General features: G+C 43.4%; 1 protein-coding gene across 2 annotated transcripts in view; it reads left to right on the plus strand.

Annotated features, from left to right (window-relative positions):
- The window catches only part of LOC111158541 (adaptor related protein complex 4 sigma 1 subunit), a 52,117-nt gene that overhangs the window by 23,634 nt on the left and 4,491 nt on the right, over window positions 1-23,992 (plus strand). Inside the window, exons 2-6 of one of the 2 annotated variants that reach the window (XM_022520643.1) lie at window positions 4,150-4,357; window positions 7,423-7,509; window positions 8,765-8,833; window positions 17,362-17,443; window positions 19,287-19,315. In XM_022520643.1, the coding sequence (XP_022376351.1) occupies window positions 4,220-4,357; window positions 7,423-7,509; window positions 8,765-8,833; window positions 17,362-17,433 (366 nt within the window). In that variant the 5' untranslated portion in view covers window positions 4,150-4,219 and the 3' untranslated portion in view covers window positions 17,434-17,443; window positions 19,287-19,315. Of the gene's footprint in view, window positions 1-4,149; window positions 4,358-7,422; window positions 7,510-8,764; window positions 8,834-17,361; window positions 17,444-19,286; window positions 19,316-23,992 lie in introns of those variants that run through there. The other variant, XM_022520635.1, reaches the window with a different exon arrangement.

Below are 23,992 nucleotides of genomic sequence, written 5' to 3' on the forward strand. Positions count from 1 at the left end.
AGTTACAATCTATTTGTCATCTCTGGATGACAGCCTCAGAATACACCATCAGAAATATGAAAACTGTACCCAATTCACACATTTCAATTGTTCCTCTCCTTTCTCTAGGCATTCAGTTTGTGTCATAAAGGGTCTTGGGATATTGATCTGCTCATATTCTACTATGACTATACCAAACTTCCTCATCTTGGCCTTTAGGCATCCTGGCATTCTTCGTGTAAGGCTCTCCTCAGTGAAATTTCCCTTCCTTATCTGTCCTCGATTCACACAGGCTCTTGGGTGTGGAATCCCCTAGGTCCTGGCAATTAAAACATCTTCCCCAGCCTGTGTTGTTGAATGCAAAGAGTTTTATAAACAGAGGAAGTTCATACCTGCTTCCTGGCCACTCCCAGCACTTGTCTAGGCATATTCTTTCCTTATTGCCCTACCTCAGTTTCATAATTATTTGATTTCTCTCCTCCCTGATGATTAGTAACCAGGAGAGGTGCTTAAAGCATTCATCTTCTGTTCTCAAACATGTACTTGTCTCTGAGTCTCCACATTGTATATTTCGGCTTTGTGTATTTCATAATGGAGTTTACAGTTTTACTTGTCTACTTTATTACCACGTAATCCTACAGTTATAAATTGTGTAATTGTTTATGAGCTGCAAAAAAAAAAAAAAAAGATGATGTATTCGAGCCTTTAGATGCCTTCAGCTACTATTTTCAAGGCTTGCATCCTAATGAGTATCAATTCAACACGCCCTTGTTTGTCATCCTTGTTCCTGAAGTCAGTGGGAAGGAATGCTGTGCTTGTTAAGGTAGAAACCAATTTGATCCTTTGGTGTAACATCTCAGTGGGATCATTTTACATCTCATTTTACCGTAAACTTAACATAGCCAGACGTTTAAAGGCAAAGGTTTGGACATGAGTACCTTTGAGATGTTATCTTTTTATTTAAAAAAAAAAAAAGAGAGAGAGAGAGAGAGAGTAGGGGGAGGGGCAGAGGGAAAGGAGACTAGCAGACTCCCTGCTGAGCAGGGGGCCCCTGACGGGGCTGGATCCCAGGACCCTGAGATCATGACCTGAGCCGAAACCAGAAGTTGTCTAGACATTCAACCGACTAAAGCCACCCAGGTCCCCAAGACAGTAGCTTTCTTTTAGCTGGCAGTTGGAATCCAGAGTATAGGATTATAATTTCTAAATTTCATGAAGATTCTTTTAAAATAACTTTGCTGGGATGCCTGGGTGGCTCAGTTGGTTCGGCGGCTGCCTTCGGCTCAGGTCATGATTCCAGAGTCTTGGGATCAAGTCCCACATCGGGCTCCTTGCTCAGCGGGGAGCCTGCTTCTCCCTCTGCCTCTGCCTGCCACTCTGTCTGCCTGTGCTCACTCTCTCTGACAAATAAATAAATAAAATCTTAAAAAATAAAATAAAAAAAAAACTTTGCTAAACGGCAATAAAAGAATGAATGGTAACTTAATTTACTGGTCTCCAGCCATAATTTACTGGCAGTAATTTGTGAGAATAAAAGCAGCACTTAATACCAAATGACTAAATGGGGTATGTTGCAATCCCACCTACAGTAGTGAGCTTACTTCCTGGAAGAGGGAGTGAATGACTACAGGCCTCCCCCCCCATGGCACAGCTGCCATGTCCCCCGCTGAGCTGGTCTACAGAACATCCTGCCCTGTGCCCTCAATGAACATGGCAGCCCAGGCTTTGCCAGACTGGGCCTGGCTCTTTCTAGCTCTTTGTGTTTGGCATTGTTGTGAGATAACCACCTGTCTGATATGGTTTAAGAAATAAGAGATGAGCTGGGGGGGGCAAAGAATAATACAAAATGTAGTCCAAGAATTATCCTGTAACCTGTTGCAACTTTTCTGTAAAATTATTCCAAATTTTAAAAGTTCATTTAAGGGGCACCTGGGTGGCTCAGTGGTTTAAGGCCTCTGCCTTCAGCTCGGGTCATGATCCCAGGGTCCTGGGATCGAGCCCCGCATCGGGCTCTCTGCTTAGCAGGGAGCCTGCTTCCTCCTCTCTCTCTCTCTCTCTGCCTGCCTCTCTGCCTATTTGTGATCTCTTCTGTCAGAAAAATGAATAAAATCTTTAAATAAATAAATAAATAAATAAAAGTTCATTTAAGAGGGGCACCTGGGTGTCCGTCGGTTAAGCGCCTGCCTTTGGCTCAGGTCATGATCCCAGAGTCCTGGGATGAGCCCCATATCCGCCTCCCTGCTCAGCGGGAGGCCTGCTTCTCCCTCCCCCACTCCCCCTTCTTGTGTTCCCTCTCTCACTGTCATTCTCTCTGTCAAATAAATAAGTAAAATCTTAAAAAATAAAAAAAAGTTAATTTAAGAACTATTATTAACAGGACCCCTGGGTGGCTCAGTCTGTTGGGCTGCTGCCTTCGGCTCGGGTAGTGGTCCCAGGGTCCTGGGATCAAGTCCCTTATGGAGCTCCTTGCTCAGCGGGAAGCCTGCTTCTCTCTCTGCCTCTACCTGCCACTCTGCCTGCTTGTGCGCTCTCTCTCTGTCTCTCTCTCTGACAAATAAATAAAATCTTTAAAAAAAAAAAAGAACTATTATTAACCTTGGTGTTTTGCACTTAATTTTCACAGCTACTACAAAATGTGAATATGATACTGTCAAGGGAGTCAGGGAGGCAGCTCCGATGCTCCTGATGAAAGAAGCACTGGCCATTGGTCAGTATTGTGCTGTCTTGCCCTGATCATTTCAAAATCTATAGCAAGTGTAGGAGGACCCAACACGAGTTTCATTATAGCCAAGTTAGAAATAAAATTGCAAGCATGGACCCTTGGGAGTGATGAGGACAAATGAGGGGGTGTCATGGATCCAGGCATGTGCCTGGCTTCTGAGCTGCCTCTTATTTCTGACACAAGTAACCTAGAGACTTTGAGGATCCTTCCATCCCTAAACTTCAATTTGATTGGCCTTAGAGTGGGGATAACACAAGGAGCTGCCTCAGAGAATTGTGGGAATTAAGGAATATAGGAAAATTGCTTGGTAGAGGACCTTCCATAGGACAAGTTAGAGGGCCTTGGTGGGGGGGCTTTAGCAAATAGTGGAGATTACTACTACTGTTCCCACCACTGAAGAAAGAAAACTTCACTGTAGAGCTTGTCTCTCCTAAAATAAAGTTCATAAAATAAAGTTCAGGTGCCCTCACCTTATAAACTCTTCAAGACCTTTCTGCATTTTTATATGTGTGTGACTTGAGCAGTGTTATCAATGTTTTTGTAAATATTTACTATGTTTTTGTATTTCACTTAATCCCAACAACTTTTGCTTTAATAAAATGTTCTAAACATTGAAAAAAAAAATCACCACTTCTTTATCTTTGTATTCTCTTGGTACTTGACACATAGTTGGTGCCCAACAAAAATGATGAATCTATTGAACAAATACAAGTAGCAGAAGTATTGGGGAAATTCAAAAATGATTTGAAAGAGGGGCACCTAGGTGGCCCAGGTCTTTTTCTCAGGGTTGTGAGTTCAAGCCCCACATTAGGCTCTGTACTGGGCATGGAGCCTACTTTAAAAAAAAAAAAAAAAAAGATTTAGAGTATAACTAATGAAGATTTCTGTTTAGTTTTTTTTTTTTTTTTTAAGATTTTATTTATTTATTTGACAGGGAGACACACAGTGAGAGAGGGAACACAAGCAGGGGGAGTGGCAGAGGGAGGAGCAGGCTTCCCACGGAGCAGGGAGCCTAATGTGGGGCTTGATCCCAGAACTCTGGGATCATGACCTGAGCCTAAGGCAGCGGCTTAACAACTAAGCCACCCAGGCACTCTTCTAGTTTTTGGGGTTTTTTTTAACTTTTTAGATTTGATTTGCTTATTTGATAGAGGGAGAGTGAGAGAGAGCACAAGCAGAGGGAGTGGCAGGCAGAGAGAGAGGGAGAAGCAGGGACTTGATCTCAGGACCCTGGGATCATGACCTGAGCCAAAGGCAGAGCTTAAGCGACTGAGCCACCCTGGCGCCCCTATGTTTACTTATTTATTAAAACCTCATTTAATTTATAGGAGCGAAGATCAATATTATCAGATAACATTTTATTTACTCTTGGTTCATCTACAGAATACATCTAATATTATCCTTTGAGATATTTGATCTTAACTTTTTGTTGTCCCTTCATCCTTCAGGTTCTAATTACAGCCACCCCTTGACATAACTTTTGAACTATCTGGAAAAATACCGCCCAGGAAAAAAAAAATGATAAAATTTTTCCTAATGGTGAATAAACAAGGACAGACCCGACTTTCTAAATACTATGAACATGTGGAGATCAATAAGCGTACACTTCTGGAAACAGAAGTCATAAAGAGCTGTCTCTCCCGATCCAATGAACAAGTAAGTTTCTGGTTCTCTCTTTTATCTCCACATTCAACTTGGCAAGGGCAGATCTGTTATTACCGAGTCTCAAGGGCCATCATTTTCTTTGAACTACATTCTTTCAACAGCTATTAGGGAAAATAACAAATGAAGTGAAATGAAGACTGAAGCATAGCTCTCTTTTACATCCCCTTAAGGAAAATACAAACAACGAAAACCAGGAAAAGCCTTGAGTTCTTATTCAAGTCCGGTATTTGTCTCAAATTTATTCCAGCTAATAGACATACCTTCTTTTTTTTCCATATGAATTTAGCCCTTATAACTCCGAGGGGTGTTCCCAGCAGGTAGCTCTCTTTAAGCCAAGAGATGAAAGTCAGATGATTGGTATAGAGGTAAGCACTTGAGATACATTTTGTGCCAGGGATACTGGCATGATTCGCAGGTAGACCATAGTTTTTTTCTGCTTATCATCTTGTAAACTTAACACCCACATAATTCAACAACTAGTGGTTAAAGAAAAAACAAAAAACAAATTTTATTTGAACTTGTCTTGTTTTATGATGTAGATGGGGTATGTGGAAGTTAAAAATTCATATGACACAACAAATCTACCCATTCTGTCAAAATGGAGGTTAAACAAAATTATTAAAATAATAACAAATAGGAAGTTTAGGAACTGAGTCTATTTTTACAAAGAGGCTTAATTGGAGACGTACTTAATCTGGGTCCTGAACTTTGAATCTATTGGAAATCACTTAATAAACTGCAGCGAAATCAGAAAGCTTGTTTAAATCACCCATTAATTTTGCCAGTTCTCCATTTCATAGCATACGTAGAAAGGCCGCCTGTGGGAACCACAGCTAGGTCTTAAAATATTAAGGTATATCAGTGCTCAGAAGTTACATGTTGGAACCGTGTTTCCCTTGGCTCCTAAATTGATTTTCCAGTCTCAACATCTCAGAGTCCTCTTTGAATTACTGTTTGGGCTGGCTGTGGCACATACTGCTTCATGCACTTGTCAAAGGGAAAGGGGAACTATTAAAGGGCTATGCTAATAGACACATACTTTAAATAAAGATAAACTCAAGAAGCATTCCCGTTGAATCTTTCTGCAGAGTGCAGGCACTGCACAGTTTCAAACACCATCTTCATGGATACGTTACCTTTTGAAATATATGCTTTGGAACGAATATATATTGTGAGATATTTTTGAAGCATTCCGAATTCTTTTTTTAAAGATTTTATTTATTGAGAGAGAGAGAAAGCGAGAGAGGGAGAGGGTGAGAGAGCGAGAGCGAAAGCGAGAGAGACAGAGAGAGAGAGAATGAGCTAAGGGGGAGGGGCAAAGGGAGAGGGAGGGGCAGACTCCCCCTGACCAGGGAGCCCCATGTGTGCACAATCCCAGGACCCTGGGATCATGACCTGAGCCGAAGGCAAACACTTACCTGAGTGAGCCTCCCAGGCGCCCTCTGAATTATTCTAGATTTTAAAAGGAACCCAGTGGGCTTTGGGATAATTGGGTACTGAACAATCTCAGCTTAGTTTTTATTTTATCCACAAAGGTGCGTTGTTACTTTTTTTTTTTTTTTTCAAACTCCTGAGAGGCTTTGAAAAATGTTCTTCAGTTCTTTCAGAGAGCTTGTGTTTCAGGCACCTGGGTGGCTCAGTTGGTTAAGCCTCTGCGTTCAGCTCCAGTCATGATCCCAGGGTCCTGGGATCGAGCCCCATATCGTGCTTCTCCCTCTGCTGCTTCCCATGCTCGTGTGCTCTCTATCTGTTAGATAAATAAAATCTTAAAAAAAAAAAAAAATAGGTTGTGTTTCCTTGAAAGATCTAACTAAGCAGAGATCGCACTGGCTCTACAGTGAGCCAAAAGCTGCAGAGTCATCCTGCATTTCTTACCTTTATCCTAATTTTAAATAAGAGCCTCAAATCCCTCCATTTTATAGATGGTCAAATGCCTTAACCATGGAAGAAACTTCATAATTAACACATACAGCTTCAGGGGTGCCTGGGTGGCTCAGTGGGTTAAGCTTCTGCCTTCAGCTCAGGTCATGATCTCAGGATCTGGGATTGAGCCCCGCATCGGGCTCCCTGCTCAGCAGAGCCTGCCTCTCCCTCCCCCTCTGCCTGCCTCTCTGCCTACTTGTGATTTCTCTATCAAATAAATAAAATCTTAAAAAAAAAAAAAGAAAAGAAAAAAAAACTTACAGCTTCATCTCCAGGTGCATCTGGGTGCCCAGGAGCAGTTACCCCAGTGCAGATAGCCATAGAGTTCATGTGCAGTCACATTTGGTCAAGCACACCCAGAAGTCCAAAGGAAGGGCAGCACTGTGCCTTAGGCTGCTTTCCAATTCCTGTCTACCCGGTGCCTTCCCAATATGCTTTGTACAATGGCTGTAGGAAAGATGAATCGGAAGGGAGTTATTCTAACCACCAGCCCATGGTGGTAAACTTGTTATTAATTCATAAGAAGCAATGTTTATGATGGGAGATTTTGTCTAGCATCTGCCCCACAAAAGCCAAAACTTTAAATAATTTATAAAAGAGTCTACATGGATTCTTTTCATGGGTCTAGGAAAAAGAAATCAGGATTATTTTTGCATGTGTGTATGCTGTATATATTTGGCTATTCATTCGCTATTAAATAGTACAAAACTAAATCTCTAATTGCTTCCCGAAGAGCCTAGGGGAGATGAAAAGAAGAAAATCTTCTTTGTCATGTTGACATCTTTTCATGTTGGAGGCAATTTAAAATTACGCAGTACCTTTGCCGGCTGATTTCCACACAGAGTAAAGCAAAGGAATGAGAAGGAATACAGGTGGGAACCCACGGGGATGCTCCAAGCCTTTTTTCCTAGACCCTTCTCTGCCTCCCACTAGAGATGCTTCCAAGTAGTCCCATGAATATTGTGAGGAGGCAACCAACAGGCACCAACCAAAAGTGTGTAACATTTTAATATTGTATATTTCTAGGACAGTGTTAACCAGTACTAAAATCAGAACCTAGAAATTATGCAAGCCATTTTGAAGAAATCCATGCCAACCGTAGGAATTAATATCTAATTGTGTTTTATTTCTAGTGCTCTTTCATTGAATTTAAGGATTTTAAGCTGATATATCGACAGTATGCTGCTCTATTCATTGTGGTTGGAGTTAACGACACTGAGGTAAGATAATAGAGGAGCCTATGGAAAATGCAAGAAAATTAGGAATGACAGTCTGATTTAAAAAAATTTTTTTCAAAGATTCTATTTAGGGGTGCCTGGGTGGTTCAGTGGGTTAAGCCTCGGCTTTGGCTCAGGTCATGATCCCAGGGTCCTGGGATCGAGCCCCGCATCAAGCTCTCTGCTTGGCGGGGAGCCTGCTTCCCCTTCTCTCTCTGCCTGCTGCTTTGCATATGTGTGATTTCTCTCTCTGTCAAATAAATAAGTAAAATCTAAAAAAAAAAAAAAAACCATTCTATTTATCTGACAGAGAAAGAGCACAAGCAGGGGGAGCAACAGAGAGAGAGCAAGAATCAGGCTCCCCACGAAGCAAGGAGCCTGACTTGGGACTCGATCCCAGCACCCTGGGATCATGACCCAAGCCAAAGGCAGACACTTAACCAACTGAGCCACCCAGGCACCCTGACAGTCTGACTTTTATTCCTCCTTAAATTGACATTTTCTTCCCTACTTGCCTATCTAAGAATTATCTTGACTCTTAAAAGGATCTTGGTTTCTATCAAGGCCAGGGAAAGCTGTGTGAAAGAAAAATATCTGGGATTTTTCTTGAATTAGATGAGCAGCTTGGGTAAACACAAAACCATAGAATGCTTTCCCCGACCCTAGGCAATACCAGGTTCTTGCTCTTGTTCTGTGTGGCTCAGTGGGGCAACTGAGACAGGGGTAGAGGCCAGTCAGATGTGGCATTAAATATAGGCCGACAGATCAGAAGCCAGAGCAAACTATAAATATGATTGTGTTAATAATGAATTTCCTCAGATTTAGTTCACCTTTCCAGAAACATCAGTCCCAGATCAATAGAACCTATGGCTATTGAATCCATGAAAAGTCATTTAAGATATAAGATACCTCAGAATTTCAGTTGATTGTTTTTTTATCCATGAACCAAACCTGGAGGTAGTTTCCCATCTTCCCAAATGGAAAAATGGTGGCATGAAGAACCAAAAACATTTTTTCAGCCAGTTGATGATAAAGTCAGGGAGCAGAGCTCAAAACCCTAAACACTAGACCCGATCTGGTTTCAGTCCAGTTACGTTCACTGGGGACTTAAAATCCTAGAGGTTAAGATTTTCGATTCTCTCTCTGTTGGTAAGCTTCTTTCAAACAAGTGAGTCCTAGAACTATTCTGAATATTTGTCAGAGTCTAATTACATACGGCCATACTAAAACTAATTGTGCCCTTCCTTTTTTATTTCAGAACGAGATGGCCATTTATGAATTCATCCATAATTTTGTGGAAGTGTTAGATGAGTACTTCAGCCGAGTGGTAAGTCTAATGACTAAAAAATGGCTTTTGTCCTCCACCCAGTTTCCCAGAAATGGGTCTATATCAAGAACCTGTGTTCATACAGAGCTTTAATATGTAAAAGTTAAAACTCAGATGATCCCACCTTTTCTTTACCTTTCCTTCTGGTTCATCCAAAGTGTTACAAAACACTGTGTGCCTTAGATCTTTATAAAGAATGAGTTCTACAAGCCTAAGAACCTCTTATGTCTTTCTTCTAATCAAGAGACTTTGTGTTTAACTTACTTTTCATCTTTCTTTTTTTCTGTCTCCCTTCCTAAGACACTAGGAACCTTTTTAGTTTAGGAATTATTTCCATCCACACGTTTGCTTTGATGACCAAAACCACCTCCCCTTAAGGTATACATAAGTTCCTTTCCTACAGCCCCCTTCTTACAGATTTTATTTATTTATCTGAGACAGAGAGAGGGTGTGGATACAAGAGTGGGGAGAGGGGGCAGAGTGGGAGGGAGAGAATCTCAAGCAGACTCCCCCGAGAGTGGAGCCTGTCACGGGGCTCAATCTCGTGCCCCTGAAATCATGACCCAAGCCAAAACCAAGAGTAGAACGCTTAACTGAGGGGCCTCCCAACAGCCCCCTTTTTAAAAAACAAAACAAAACCAAAACCCCAGCTATACTGAAATTGAATTTACATACCCCCAAACTCACCCATCTAACATACACAGGTTTTAATATTTACACACTTGTGCAGCCATCAGCAAAGTCAATTTTAGAATATTTCATAACCACCACGAAATCACTGTATCCTTAAGTACTTTGACTTAATATATTAGAGAAGATGCTTATTCCACCATTAATAATTTTATTCTTACCATGGTTCTCTTTATAAAGTTAATCACTCATCATGTAACATTAGTATACAAGTATTTTTAAAGAAAACGTATAAAAACAAAAGAACCCTGACAATGTAAAACAACAACAGCAGAATATTTTACAACCCCAAACAAACACCATTGCTATTAGCATTTCCCTCCCAATGATCTGGCTCCCTTGCTCCAGGCTCTGGGTAATCACCAATTTACTTTTTGTTCTATAGGCTTGCCTGTTCTAGATTTTTTTATTTATATAGACTTGTACAATATGTGGTCTTTTATGACTTTATTTTTTTACTTAGCATGACATTTTCAAGATTCATCCATGTTATAGCATGTGTCAGTACTTCTTTCCTTTTTTTTTTTCCCCCATGATGTCTGCAGCTTTCTTTGAATTGGTTATTAGGCCAGGAAGGAGGAGGGAGAGGAGAGGGAAGGAGAGGAGGAAGAGAGAGGGAAAGGGTAAGGACAAGGGTTGAGGGGGAGGACAGGGGACAAAGAAGAGGGGAAGGGAGAGGGAAAGGGGAGGGGGAGAAACTTTTGTTTGAAATGTTGAATGTTTGACAACTTTCATAATAAAGACTGTTGGGGTTGGGGGAGTGGAGAAGATAGCCAGAAAGGAGTGAAAGCAGGACCCTGGCCCAGAGGGGGTGCTTGGGAAAGCTGCTGCAGGTGAGAGGAGAGCCTGCCACCCTTCTCCTGGGGCCGGGGGCCTGAGGCCTGAGGCCTGGGCAAGGAGGGCAACCAGGGGACAGAGCAGGTATGCGCTGGACACCCAAATACAATGGGTAAAATGTGAGTAGGGTTCTGGGGAAAACACTGTTCTGGACAAAACCAAACTCCACCAGAGATCCCGACACTTATTTCAGAGATTAGCACTGTTTCCCTTCAGAATGACACAGGTATGGGAGGGGTTAGGAGCAGGACCCTGGAAGCAGAGAGCTGCCCAGAGCAGAACTCAGGAAACCTGCAAACCCTCAGATCTGGTCCGACACAGTCCCCAGGTTAGGGTCAGTTCCGCCATGTCACACAAACACCAGAAGGAATGCCAGCCTGAGCCTAGTCTGGACAGGAGCCAGAGCCCCCCCCCAGAGCCTCGTTGGTGGGCCTGGGGCCCTGAGGACCCCACTCCATACAGGTCCATGCCATCCCACACCGGGAGGCCTGGCCTCTCCACTCAGGTCTGTGTCTTGGTTACTAAGTGCCCAGAGCAGTGACCTCATCAGCACAGAGAGAATACCAGCCCCAGTTCTGCAGAAGCCAGAGTGGAAAGAGAAGAGGGGATCGGCACCAGCCAGTGGAAGGTGTTTGCAGGCACCCTACAAGTAGGGAAGAAGCTGAGACCCAGAGAGCAGGTATGGCCCTCATCACCTACTCCTGTACCACTGGTGAAATCTGCAGGCAGAACAGGGGTCAGACAGACCCCAGATGGGAACCCACCAGAGTCCCTCTTCCTGGCTGTATGCCCTGGGCAGGTCACCCAGCATCTCTGAGCCCAATGGCTGCTCTGTAAAACAGGCTTGCCTATAACATCCACATACAGAGGCCCATGGAGCAGCTGGTGAGCATGCATTTAGAGCAGTGCTTCCCACCTTGAGTTTATTTCCTGGCTGTGTCAATGTCCTATGGCCACTGTAACAGATGACCACAAACCAGGGGCTTACAGTAACAGAAGTTTATCCTCTCTCAGTTCTAGAAGCTCAAGGTGATGCTGGGTCACACTTCCTCCAAAGGCTCCAGGAGTTCTTAGGGGCCTGTGTTCCCAGGCCTGCGGCCGTATCCCTACAACCTCTGCCTGTCCACCCATGGCCTCTATTGTGTCTCTCCTCTTCTTCGCGGACACCTGTCATTGGATTGCAGGCCTACCCTAAATCCAAGCTGACCTTGTCTTGAAATCCTTAACTAATTACATCTGCAAAGACCCTAGTCCCAAATAAAGCCCCATTCTCCCCCCCTCACCACCCTTAAGATTTTTATTTTTTTAAGTAATCTTTACACCCAATGTGGGGCTGGAACTCACAACCCTGAGATCAAAAGTCATAGGATCTACCAACTGAGCCAGTCAGGAGCCACAATAAAAGCCACTTTCTGGGGCGCCTGGGTGGCTCAGTGGGTTAAAGCCTCTGCCTTTGGCTCAGGTCGTGATCCCGGGGTCCTGGGATCGAGCCCCGTGTCGGGCTCTCTGCTCCGCAGGGAGCCTGCTTCCCCCTATCTCTCTGCCTGCCTCTCTGCCTACTTGTGATCTCTGTCAAGTAAATAAATAAAATCTTTAAAAAAAAAAAAACCACTTTCTGAGGTTCTAGATGGATAAGAATGGGGGTGGGGGTAACTATATCATCTCCGAATTTCATTTCTGAACAATAAGGGACTCTTTAAAATATCTGTTAGAAAAAGGGGTCTGAGCCGGCCATGATCAGGAGGCAGGGAGAAGACGAAACTGACCCAGATAGATGTTTACGTAAATCTAGAAAGAAATACGGAGACATTTTAGCCCTTCTGAGGGAAAGACAGCAGGATGACTCTCCCATTAATAGTTCAAACTCTAAAAAGACACTTCCAACCAACCCAGGCAATGGGAGCGCAGGAGGCACGCTCCCCCTGGGCGTTGGGGGTTAGCCCTGCCGTGAGGCCCGCCAGCCGCAGGGCCCAGTCTGGGATAGATCCTGCCCCGTTACCCTCTGAGCCCCACGGTGACACGGTGCAAGGCAGACGGAGCTCCTGCCCTCTCAATCCATCCTAGGGGAAAAGCCACTTTTGAGAAACGGAGGGCAGGGGTGCTCGGGGTGCAAAGCCGTTCTCAGCGGTCCCGTGGGGAAGCACGACCCATTCACAGCACCTGAGCGGGGGGCGGTGGGAGCCATCTGCCCGGGCCGTGCGCCACGCGCCTTCACCCGGACGCGGAGAGCAGTGGCGGGCCTGCTCATGGAGCGGCTTACCTGAGGGGCCGGGAACAGCGGGGTCCCCCGTGGCCACCAGCGGCACACGCGTAAGGAGAGCCACCTGCAAACGCGTGAACTTTCCGCCCAAGGTGGTTCTTCCCTGAACTGACGCAGCACGTGAGATGGTTCCCGCTTGATAGGACGTGCTCGCGGCCCCTCACCTGGAGCCCCCGTCAGCTGGCTGCGGCCGGGAGATGAGGCTCGATGTCCCCGGGCAGCCGCAGGCGTCCTCAGATTCGGATCATTGGACCATACCGTGCCGGGGCAGAAGCTGGGCTTGGGGCGGGAACGGCAGGAGGGCCGGCCAATTATTTGGCAATAATTTTATTGCCAAATTATATTCTGCTAAGTGGTTATACCACATGTTGTTTACCTTTTCATTAGTTGATGGACATTTGGGTTAGTGATACCTTTTGGCTATTATGAATAAGGCAGCTTGGAACGTTTGTATAAACATTCTTGTGTGGCATCATATTTTGTTTTCTTGGGTAGAATATACCTAGGAGTAGAACTGCTAGGTGATGTGGTAACTCCATGCTTAACATTTTGATGCACTACGGAACTGTTTTTCCAGAGTGGCTGCATGATATCAGTTCTCATCAGCAGTATTTGAGGGTTCTAATCTCTCCATGGTCTTGGCAAAACTTTTTACTATGTCTTTCTGGTTATAGCCATTCTAGTGGGTATGAAGTAGTACAGGTGCCAGTTGTGGTTTTGATTTGCATTTCATTAATGGATAACAAATATTGAGCATCTTTTCATGTGTTTATTGGCCATTTGTGTATCTTCTTTGGAGAAATGTCTTTTCAAATCCTTTGTCCATTTTTTTCAGTTGCATTATTTATTTATTGATGAGTTGTAAGAGTTCTTTATATATTCTGAATACAGATATCTTTGAATTGATTGAGTAGAAAAATATCTTTGATTGAACTAATTGAATACAAGTACAAATACCTATCAGATATGATTTGAAAATATTTTCTCTCATTCAGTGAGAGAAATTTTCACTTTCCTGACAGTGTTCTTTGAATCATGATAGTTTGTTTTTTTTTTAAAGATTTTATTTATTTATTTGACAGACAGAGATTACAAGTAGGCAGAGAGGCAGGCGGGGTGCGGGGGGGGAGCAGACTCTCCAACTGAGCAGAGAGCCCAACTCGAGTCTTGATCCCAGGACCCTAGGATCATGACCTGAGCCGAAGGCAGAGGCTTTGACCCACTGAGCCACCCAGGCGCCCCTCCAATATTCTTTTAAAAAAGAATCAGTGAAGATGTTTTACTCTGCTCCCATAGGCCTTCCTGAGCCTTGGTTAGACATTCTTGAGAGGTAGTAGTGGCACAAACTGAGTTTTCAAAGTTGTTTTGGTTCTTTTGTTTTGCTTTTAAATAAAAAGGATTTTTTTTGTTGTTGTTATTTTGCTTTTAAATAAAAGGATTAGGAGGGAACTATTTCAAGCTGCTTTTTCCTGAGACAGTGAGTGGAATCTGGTCTATCGTTAGTAATATTGAGTGAACCGAAATCTACTAAGGACAAAACTCATGTTAAGAAGTTATATCTTGAAGGGCGCCTGGGTAGCTCACTCGTTTAAGCATCTACCTTTGGCTCAGGTCATGATCCGGGGGTCCTAGGATTGAGCCCCACATCAGGCTCCCTCCTCAGTGGGAAGCCTGCTCTCCCTTTCTCTCTGCCACTCCTTCTGCTTATACTCTCTCCCACTTTCTCTCTGTCAAATAAATAAGTAAAATCTTTGGGGGGGGAAAAAAAGAAGTTATATCTTCAGCCTAAGTCCTAATACATGAAGTAAAGTAAAATTTGGCACACTCCTTCTGCATGGGACCATCCACTAGCATGTCTTCATTGCTTTAGTGCAATGCTTCTCCAAGTGTGGTTCCTGGACCAGCAATATAAACATCACCTGGGAACTTGTTAAAAATCCAAATTGTGGGCCCATCCCAGACTACTGGATCAGAAAGTCTGAGTGGAGGTTCAGTAGTCTGTGTTTTAACAAGCCTTGTGGATGATTTGGATGTGTACTTAGATCGGATACCCACTACTTAATGCATGAGGAAAGCTAGGAAGCTGCCCTGTGGCCTGAGAGATGGTTGTGTATCTCGCTAGGATGGAATTAGTGCCCTCTGAAGCTGGAAGAGGTGGGGGAGTCAGGCCATTCCAGAGACTGGCCTTGAGGGGCCAGGGGACAGTAAGGCTGGCTTTAAACTCCATCTTTGTATTAATAGCTTGGAGAGAGTACCACAAGTCAGCACTGTCCAGTAGAATATTCTGTCACCATAGAAATGTTCTGTACCTGTACCATCCAGTGCAGTAGGCACTAGCTACATGTGGTTTTTTCAAAACTGGAAACCTGATTAGTATAAAGGAATTTATACTAGTATATATTAGTATAGAGGAATGAGGAATTTAATCTCAATTCATTCGATTCACCAAATGATGCTGGTGGTCATCGTATTAGACAGTATAGCTTTGGCTCCTGCTTAATCACAGGGACTGCTCTCTTAAGACAGACTGGTTTGCAAGTCAGTGTCTGTGATTCAGAGCTGGACATGATTAGCCATTTTAAAGGAATACCTATCAAGAAAAATACCACTTCCCAAAAAAGCAATATTTTAAACCTGGGATAATCATGAGTGAGTACAAGCATTACCAGTGCTAAGATTTTTAGTTTTTTGTTTTTGTTTTTTTTTTTGGTTTTTTTTTTTTTTTTTTTTTTTTGGTCAGAGAGAGAGAGGGAGAAAGCAAGCACAGGTAGACAGAGTGGTAGGCAGAGGCAGAGGGAGAAGCAGGATCCCTGCCGAGCAAGGAGCCCGATGTGGGACTCGATCCCAGGATGCCGGGATCATGACCTGAGCCGAAGGCAGCTGCTTAACCAACTGAGCCACCCAGGCGTCCCCACCAGTGCTAAGATTTTTAAAATTATTATTATATTTGGTGACTGAGAATAAATAGCTGGTTGCTGAATTCTTGCTGTAATTCTGGGGAGAGAGTCAGTGACCACATAAACCACAGAAATAAAGATTAGAATTTAATTTAAACTAGTAACTACACAGGACTCCAACAGTACTGTGAGATGGCTCCATTTAGGATCACAGCAGCAAAAAGAAGAGACAAGAGGAGGGAAGAGAGTACTATGGGCAAGAAAATAGAATCTGTCCCACTCAGAGGATGCCTTGTCATCTAAGACTTATTTTGGGGTTAGTGAGTTTTAAACATTCTTTCTGAGACTATTTTTATTTTTATTTATTTATTTATTTTTTTTAAGATTTTATTTATTTATTTGAGAGAGAGACAGTGAGAGAGAGCATGAGCAAGGAGAAGGTCAGAGAGAGAAGCAGACTCCCCGTGGAGCTGGGAGCCCGATGTGGGACTCGATCCTGGGACTCCGGGATCATGACCTGAGCCGAAGGCAGTCGTCCAACCAATTGAGCCACCTAGGCGTCCCTGAGACTATTTTTAATCTTAGTTTCCAAATCTTAAATTTGGAGATCAGTCTCATGCTGTCTGGGCTGCAAGAAGCATCTCGAGATCACATTTCAAAACAAAAAGCCAACCCAGTTTGCTTCCCTGGGGGGCCATTTCGCAAGAGAGGACGGCTGCTATTGAGGGTGGGGTCGTCACTGCTTCACTTGACAAATCTTGAGTCCTTTCAGATATGAATTTAACTCTGTTTACTATTTCTCCCTCTATGATTTTTTTAAATGCTGTAAACATCTCTGATCATTGAAAACAACTAAAAACACATATAAGCAAAATGAAAGGGGAGAAGATCATGAGTAAGCCCATGACTTACCGACACATTCTATTAGGTTTATTTCTTTTTAGACTCCATGTATCTGTCTGTATCTAACTATGTCTGCATATTTCTCTACATGTACATATATCCTTGGGATAATACTGTATATGTCATGTTATCACTTGCTTTTTTACTTAACAGGGTAGTACTTACATACCTATAGCCTCATTTGTGGATCTGCAATAATTGATTTAAGTAGTCCCCCCTTGATAGATTCGTAGCTTGTTTTCAGTGATTTACTTCTATAAACATTACCCTGAACATCCTATCACACATTGTTGTGCTGTTACCTAATTATTTCCTCAGGATAAACTTACAGAAGTACAATTGATGGATTCAAAGGACATGCATATTATTAAGGTTTTTGATACATGTATCAAATGAGCTATCATCTGTAAAGGCTGAAGTAGTCTATTTCCTCTATGTTCGAAGAATGAATTGTTCTTGTTGGCAAAATTCTCCCAGACCACAACCTATTTATTTATTTATTTATTTATTTATTTATTTATTTATTTATTTTAAGAAGCACCGTCCAGGGGGTGCCTGGGTGGCACAGTGGATTAAGCATCTGACTCTTGGTTTTGGCTCAGGTCGTGATCTCAGGGTCATGAGATCAAGTCCGCATCAGGCTCCACACTCAGTGCAGAGTCTGCTTGAGACTCTCTCCCTCTGCCCCTCCCCCACTCATGTGTACACACGCATGCGTGTGCTCTCTCTCTCTCTCATAAATAAATCTCAAATAAATAAATAAATAGATAAATAGATAGATAGCACAGTCCTCAACTCAGAGCCTTCCTGCTCAGCTTTGTATGGCCAGACCCATTTCCCCAACCTGCTCCCAAACTTGCGGCCAGAGCATCTGCTAGCTCTGCTAAGCGCATGTGGCCCAGTGTCTCATTCTCATCCTTGTACTTTTTTCTCTTTTCCAGAGTGAACTAGATGTATCCTTTTTCAAAGCTGTGAGCCAGGTTTTCCTCAGTACTTGGCAAAGCACAGGCTAGTCCCAATCAGGTAAGTGCCACGGGCCAGGAAAAGGATGCAGCAGAATCCAGAACCCAGAATGCTAATTATCCATCAACAGTCAGAGGTGCAGGAGCTTTGCAGAAACACCCTTTTCTTTTTTTCACCCTTTGCCCTTTTTCACAAAGATGATTCTTATATGTTTCAGACAGGGCAATGCTGTGGTCGTAGTTGATAATAACTGGTCTAACAATGTAACTTCTTTTAAGTATATAGAATAGACCTTTACAGAATTTGAGTAACACAGCTAGAAAGTCCTTGGTCCTCCTAGAGGATGGATTTTCATGGCTCCAGGTCTAAATCTCCAGAAGTCTCTCACATCATCAGAATAAAGCCTTCAGTGATGATACACTGGAGGGTTAAATAATTGCCTGGCTTGTATACATTTACTTTAATAGCAGAGAAAGCTCTATTTTTCTTTTCTTTCTTAACCCTTTTATTTATTTATTTATTTTAAATAGATTTTATTTATTTATTTGACAGAGAGATCACAAGTAGGCAGAGAGGCAGGCAGAGAGGGGGAAGCAGGCTCCCTATGAAGAAGAGAGCCTGATGGGGGGGGCTCCATCCCAGGACCCTGGGATCATGACCTGAGCCGAAGGCAGAGGCTCAACCCACTGAGCCACCCAGGCGCCCTTTCTTAACCCTTTTAAATCAAAGTATGCAAGGTCCCCCCCCCACCCCGCCCCAAACAGTTTTTGCTTCAAATACTGTAGGCCTGTGGATTTTGGCAGGGGCCTCTGGGTTTTTCATGAATGCTCTGGAGGCAAGTTGAATTTTAAGTTAATTTTTACTTCAAAAATCTGCTTGAAAGCAATAATGAAAGAGTCCTTTGTGAAAACATCTGGCTTAAATCTAAAATAGTAACAAATATAACAAATACATTATAACAGGTTTCTATAGACATATATATACATTAGACATCAGTACATCTGGGGGAAAGGGCCATTTAGCTTTTACTCTTGATAGAAAATGTCATCACATTGATAAACTCCGTTTCCAGGCTGTATCTGGCAGCCTCTTTAAATTAACTGGGAAAATATGAGTGCCCTCTAGTGGTGAGTGACCTAAATCTATGATCCCTTTGACCTAGGACGTCCAAGTCTGTATATCAAGGGGTATTTTTATTCAGCATGTTATATTCCATTTTAACTAAACCTTTTAAAGCAGTTCAGAATAGATCTCCTCTTCTTGTACAGGGGAATAAGAAAAATGCCTTTGGACTTAAAAAGTCATCAGGAAGATAGGAAAAGCTGTTAGATACTTCACCAGGAGTACAGAAACCCAAATTCTGCTTTTGAACCTGCCACAAACTGTAGGCGTTGGACAAGACGCATAAACCCTTCATCTCAAAATAATAGGATTAGTCTAGAAGAGCTTTAACACCCTCTCAGCCTTAATATTTGATGTTGCCATGACTCTAGGTAACTGAGCTGAGTTACCTTACACCTGGAACAGGAAAAGAGACTCTAACTAGTCTAGAAGTTCAGAGAAGCAGATATAACAGGGTATGTATTATAGCTGAACTAGTTGTATTGATGTATCTTACATATTGATTAAATGTTTATTAGAAGTAGAGACAGGGGGCGCCTGGGTGGGTCAGTGCGTTAAAGCCTCTGCCTTCGGCTCAGGTCATGATCTCTGGGTCCTGCCTGCTTCCTCCCCTCTCTCTCTCTGCCTGCCTCTCTGCCTACTTGTGATCTCTCTCTCTCTGTCAAATGAATAAAATCTTAAAAAAAAAAAAAAGTAGAGACGGGCTTGTCTTTAGAGCCCTCTGGTGTATAGCATAGGTCCAAATCATGATCTCTAGCATTCTTTTTTTTTTTTTTTTTAGGTTTTATTTTTAAGTAATCTCCACACCCAGCGTGGGACTCAAACTCACAAGAGGAGTCCCATGCTCTTCAGACTGAGCCAGTCAGATGTCCTGAGCTCCAGCTTTCTTATTCAAATTTAATTTCCACACCAAGGCACACAGTTTGTACCTTCTCCCTTTATTTTACTTAGTTTCATTTTTGCCTTCCCTTCCTCTCTATTTTTCTTCTAACTCAATTTTTTTTAATTGAAGTACAATTAACAAACTGTGTTAGTTTCAGGTGTACCTCTGACTAATTTGCATATTTACTGTCCTTCGAAATTACTTAGGTGTATCCACCCGACAGATTAGGAATTTTGCATCATTTAGAGAAGGGAACTGAATCTGCCCAGAGCTGGAAGTGTAAGCCTTTGCTCAAGGCATAGTTTCACGTGGACCTCCAGTGGCCTAAAAGTGAAGCAGGTAGCCGGGCAGGTAGGCTATGGGGTACCCTCTCTTCTATTAACATTCTTAAAAGGTTTCCACCCTTAGCCATCTGAAAACAATCCAATTAAAACCCACGCCTTTACTCTGCCTCATACATAGTTCTTTCTATCACATGTCTGGGAAGGACCTCTCCACACCAATTTCATAACAGTAAGATGAGAGCCTTTTAGAGGTGCAGCCTCAGTTTCCTGCCCCCTCTGTGTAGGGCCGAAGATGCTCCACATCACTGCCCTGGGAGCATGACCCCAGCATTGCTGAGCAGCTAACATGGGTCAGGGCTGCTTGGCCAGGAAAGCTTCCTTCAGCCATGAAAGTCTGAAAACAGGCAGCTGATAGAATTGTAACCTAGAGCTGGTTCTCCCAACACTCACAACACCTATCTTTGTGTTTGCTCAGGCTTCAGAAAGCCTCCCTTGTCCACCCACATGGAATAGACGCACTTTAAGGCTTGGCTTTGGTGCAGCCCCAGGAAGATGGAAGGCAAAACCCTGTAGAATTCCCAAGAAGTCCTTTACTTGCCATCTTTTTCTCCAGAAGCTTCATTCCCCTGAAGCATTCTAAGAATGGGGCAGCTTTCCAGAGTCCACGTGATTAAACTTTGAGAAATAAAATGAACCATTTATATGCAAGTGGTTAGAAGGGGCTTATTCTACTGTTAGTAAGACCTACATCACAGAACAAGACAGATGGCATTTTAAAAAGAAATGACCTGGGACGCCTGGGTGGCTCAGTTGGTTAAGTGTCTGACTCTTAGTTTCAGCTCAGGTCATGATGTTAGGTTTCTGGGATCGAGCCCTGAGCCCCACATTGCACTGGGTTCTGCACTGAGCAGGGAGTCTGCTTCCCATCTCTCTCTCACTCTGCCCCTCCCCTGGCACTCTTGCTCTCTCTCTCTCTAGAATAAATAAATAAATCTAAAGAAAGAAAGAAAGAGAGAGAGGGAGGGAGGGGGGCAGGAAAGAAGGGAGGGAGGAAGAAAGGAAGGAAGGAAAGGAGAGAGGAATGACCCAAGTACAAGAAATTAGGACAGAAATTCTGGCTTCTTGAAAACGCTTCTACTAAGTGGCAACTCGGTGTTGCAGTTGGTGTCAGGTGGGGCAGACCCTTGGGGCCGGGCGTGTCAGTGACCTAAATCATTCATCTGCCGTGCATAAGTTCCTGCGCACTCTTCACATTCTCCTTTACCCACTGGGCTGAAATGTGGCGTGAGGACTCCTGAGGCCCTGCTTCTATAGAGAAAGTTTGCCCTAGTACATCCTTTAGTAGACTTAAGATTTCAAGTTCTGGGGGCTCCTGGCTGGCTCAGTCGGTAGAGCATGGGACTCTTGATCTTGAGATCATGAGTTTGAGCCCTGTGTTGGGGAGTAGATTGTACTTAAAATAATAATTTTTTAAAATCTAAAAAAAGCCCAGGGGGCGCCTGGGTGGCTTAGTGGTTTGAGTCTCTGCTTTCGGTTCAGGTCATGGTCTCAGAGTCCTAGGATCAAGCCCCGTGTTGGGCTCTCTGCTCAGCGGGAAGCCTGCTTCCCACCCCACCCCCCGCCTGCTTCTCTGCCTACTTGTGATCTCTGTCAAATAAATAAATAAAATCTTAAAAATAAATAATTTAAAAACCCAGAGACTTCAAATTCCATGAATTAAAATGGTTTTTAGGAATCAACTAGTGAGCTTCCCAAAATGTATGTGTTCAGTTCTGTAACCCCAGATTTGCTGAATTCTCCAGATAATTCATAATTCAAAGGCACTGTCTCCACCCCCTCTGGTAAATAGGGGAATGGCGCCCGTGAATGGTGCTATGGGGGAGATGTCCATCTCCTCCTCAGTTCAGGGCACACCTACTAATGTATGAATGTATAGAAAACCTTAACTACGTTTTTGGTATTTGGTGCCTTTAAAGTGGCTTAAAGACTCAGTTTATTTGGGCTAGAGTGGAATCCAGCAATACTATGTTTAGATTTGGACACTCAGGATCCCTTTCCTGGGCCATGGGCCTTAGGGACCCCCACCTGGCTTTCCTTCAGCAGCATCCCTCTCCATGGGATGAAGATGCTTATCCAGAGCCTGCAGGGCCCCAGTCTACTTCTTGACCATCCTCCAGCTATCTGGTCCCCCGAACTCATGGGGTGCCCATATACCAGGGCCTGTTGCTAGGTAGGGCTTGTATAGACCTCTCCCCATGACTGGGGACAGGAATGACAGAGAGCCTGGGATGGTAACCCACATACACACATGGGGAAAAATAATGAGGAGCAGGCTGGAACTCCTCTTTATATTCCATAGCCACCTACCCCACAAATATAGGGTAGGCCTAGAATCCAGAATGTTTTCTCTGATTCCAAAATCATTTTTTTAAAGCTTTTATTTATTTATTTGCCTGAGAGAGGCCGTGAGCAGGAAGGAGGGGCAGAGGGAGAAGCAGGCGCCTCACTGAGCAGGGAACCCCATGCCGGACTCAGTCCCAGTACCATGGGATCATGACCTGAGCCAAAAGGAGTCACGTAACCACCTGAGCCATCCCGGCATTTCCCAAAATCTTTTAAATAGATTCTTTAGGACATTCTTTTAAAATATTCTAGAATTCTTTTAAAACATTCATTTAAAACATTCTAGAAATCTTTTAAATAGATTCTTTGGAACATAAATAGAATCTTTAGAACATTCATGTTTTCATTTTCTAAGTCCTTAAAACCCAAAAGCCTGAGCAATTAATTCTAGAACGTTAAAGCTCACATGGGTGATGTGGAAGTACCTCTTTATTGTAGTTGAAGATGGGGGAGAAAGAAGGGCTTCCGTTGCTGCTTGCCCTCTGTGACTCAGCTAGCTGTCTTCCATGGTGCTCTCTGGAGGGACAGAGGCACCCAGGCAACAGTATTCAGCACCACTGAGATTTGCACTCAGGCCCTGAGCAGGACCCAGAGCCCACTGTGGGGCATCAGCCTCTCCTTCTGTCATTACTTTCCTAAAATCCCAAACACCTTAAGGTCCAGAAACCAGAATAGGTCTTCTCTGAATAGGAGCTAACTTCACACTGACTTAATGAGAAATCACCAAAGTACTTGTTCGACTAGGGGCTAGGGAAATACTGGCAAGAAGAACAAAGAATCTCTCCAAGGAAGCCATCCAACACTAAAGCAGTAGCTTCTAAATAAACTGAAATTGTCTCCATGTTCTCTCAGAAAGGTCACGATAATTAAGTCATTACCAAAGGATTTCTTATGAGGTATGATGGAATACCTCATGGAATTGCTGAGGTAATAACAGCAATGACTTGATAATGTCAGGTAGAAGTAAACTAGCTCCCCTCTCCCTGACAGTTACTTTTAGAGTCCTAGGATTTGAGTACTTTGGAGCTAGAAGAAAACTCTACCATCATCAGGTTAAAAACCTCATTTTTTAGATGAAAAGGCTGAAGCCCAAAGGGGTTCTATGACTGTCCTAAGTGACAGAGGTAGTTTGGGGCAGAACTGGTACCAGTCTCTGGGTTTCCAGGGCTATAAAATTAGATATAGGGGTACCTGGATGGCTCAGAGGTTAAGTGTCTGCCTTTGGCTCAGGTCATGATCCCAGGGTCCTGGGATCGAGCCCCATATTGGAATCCCTGCTCAGCAGGCAGCCTGCTTCTCTCTTCTGCCTGCTGCTCCCCTTGTTTCTGCTCTCTGTCAAAGAAATAAATAAAATCTTCAAAAAATAATAAGAAGATTTAATTTGACACATTTTTTTAAAAATGTGTTATCTGGAGTAGATTGTGGCAATTTAGTTCCTAACAAAACATTTGTAAAGTGCCTGTCCCTGTGCTCTCTTGGTGTTGTCAAAATTATTCCTAAAGTAGGAAAGAAGTTTTGAAGAAACATTAGAAAAGGAGGCGTCAGATATGATGAGAGTATCTGAATGTCTTAATAAGAGCATATTCTACAAAAGTGGAGTTCACATATCATTTAATTTCTTTTTTTCAAATAGGCTCCACTCCCATCGTGGACCCCAGTGCAGGGCTTGAACTCATGACCCTGAGATCAAGACCTGAGCTGAGATCAAGAGTCAACACCCAACCAACTAAGCCACCCCTGCTTGTAGTAATTTCTGAACACCTTTTTCTGAGAGCAGGGCTGCAAGGGGTGAGAGCTGGCCCATGTAGCTTGTCCAGTCTTTGGGAAGGGCGGGTACTGAGAAGCAAGGGGGCCAAAACCATCTCAGGATAACTTCAGTCAGTGCTGTCAAGAGTAAAGAGTCTCAAAATTATGAAC

This window comes from Enhydra lutris, unplaced genomic scaffold, assembly GCF_002288905.1.
Source record: "Enhydra lutris kenyoni isolate GAN:26980312 unplaced genomic scaffold, ASM228890v2 scaffoldscaffold4, whole genome shotgun sequence".
Taxonomy (NCBI): Eukaryota; Metazoa; Chordata; class Mammalia; order Carnivora; family Mustelidae; genus Enhydra; species Enhydra lutris.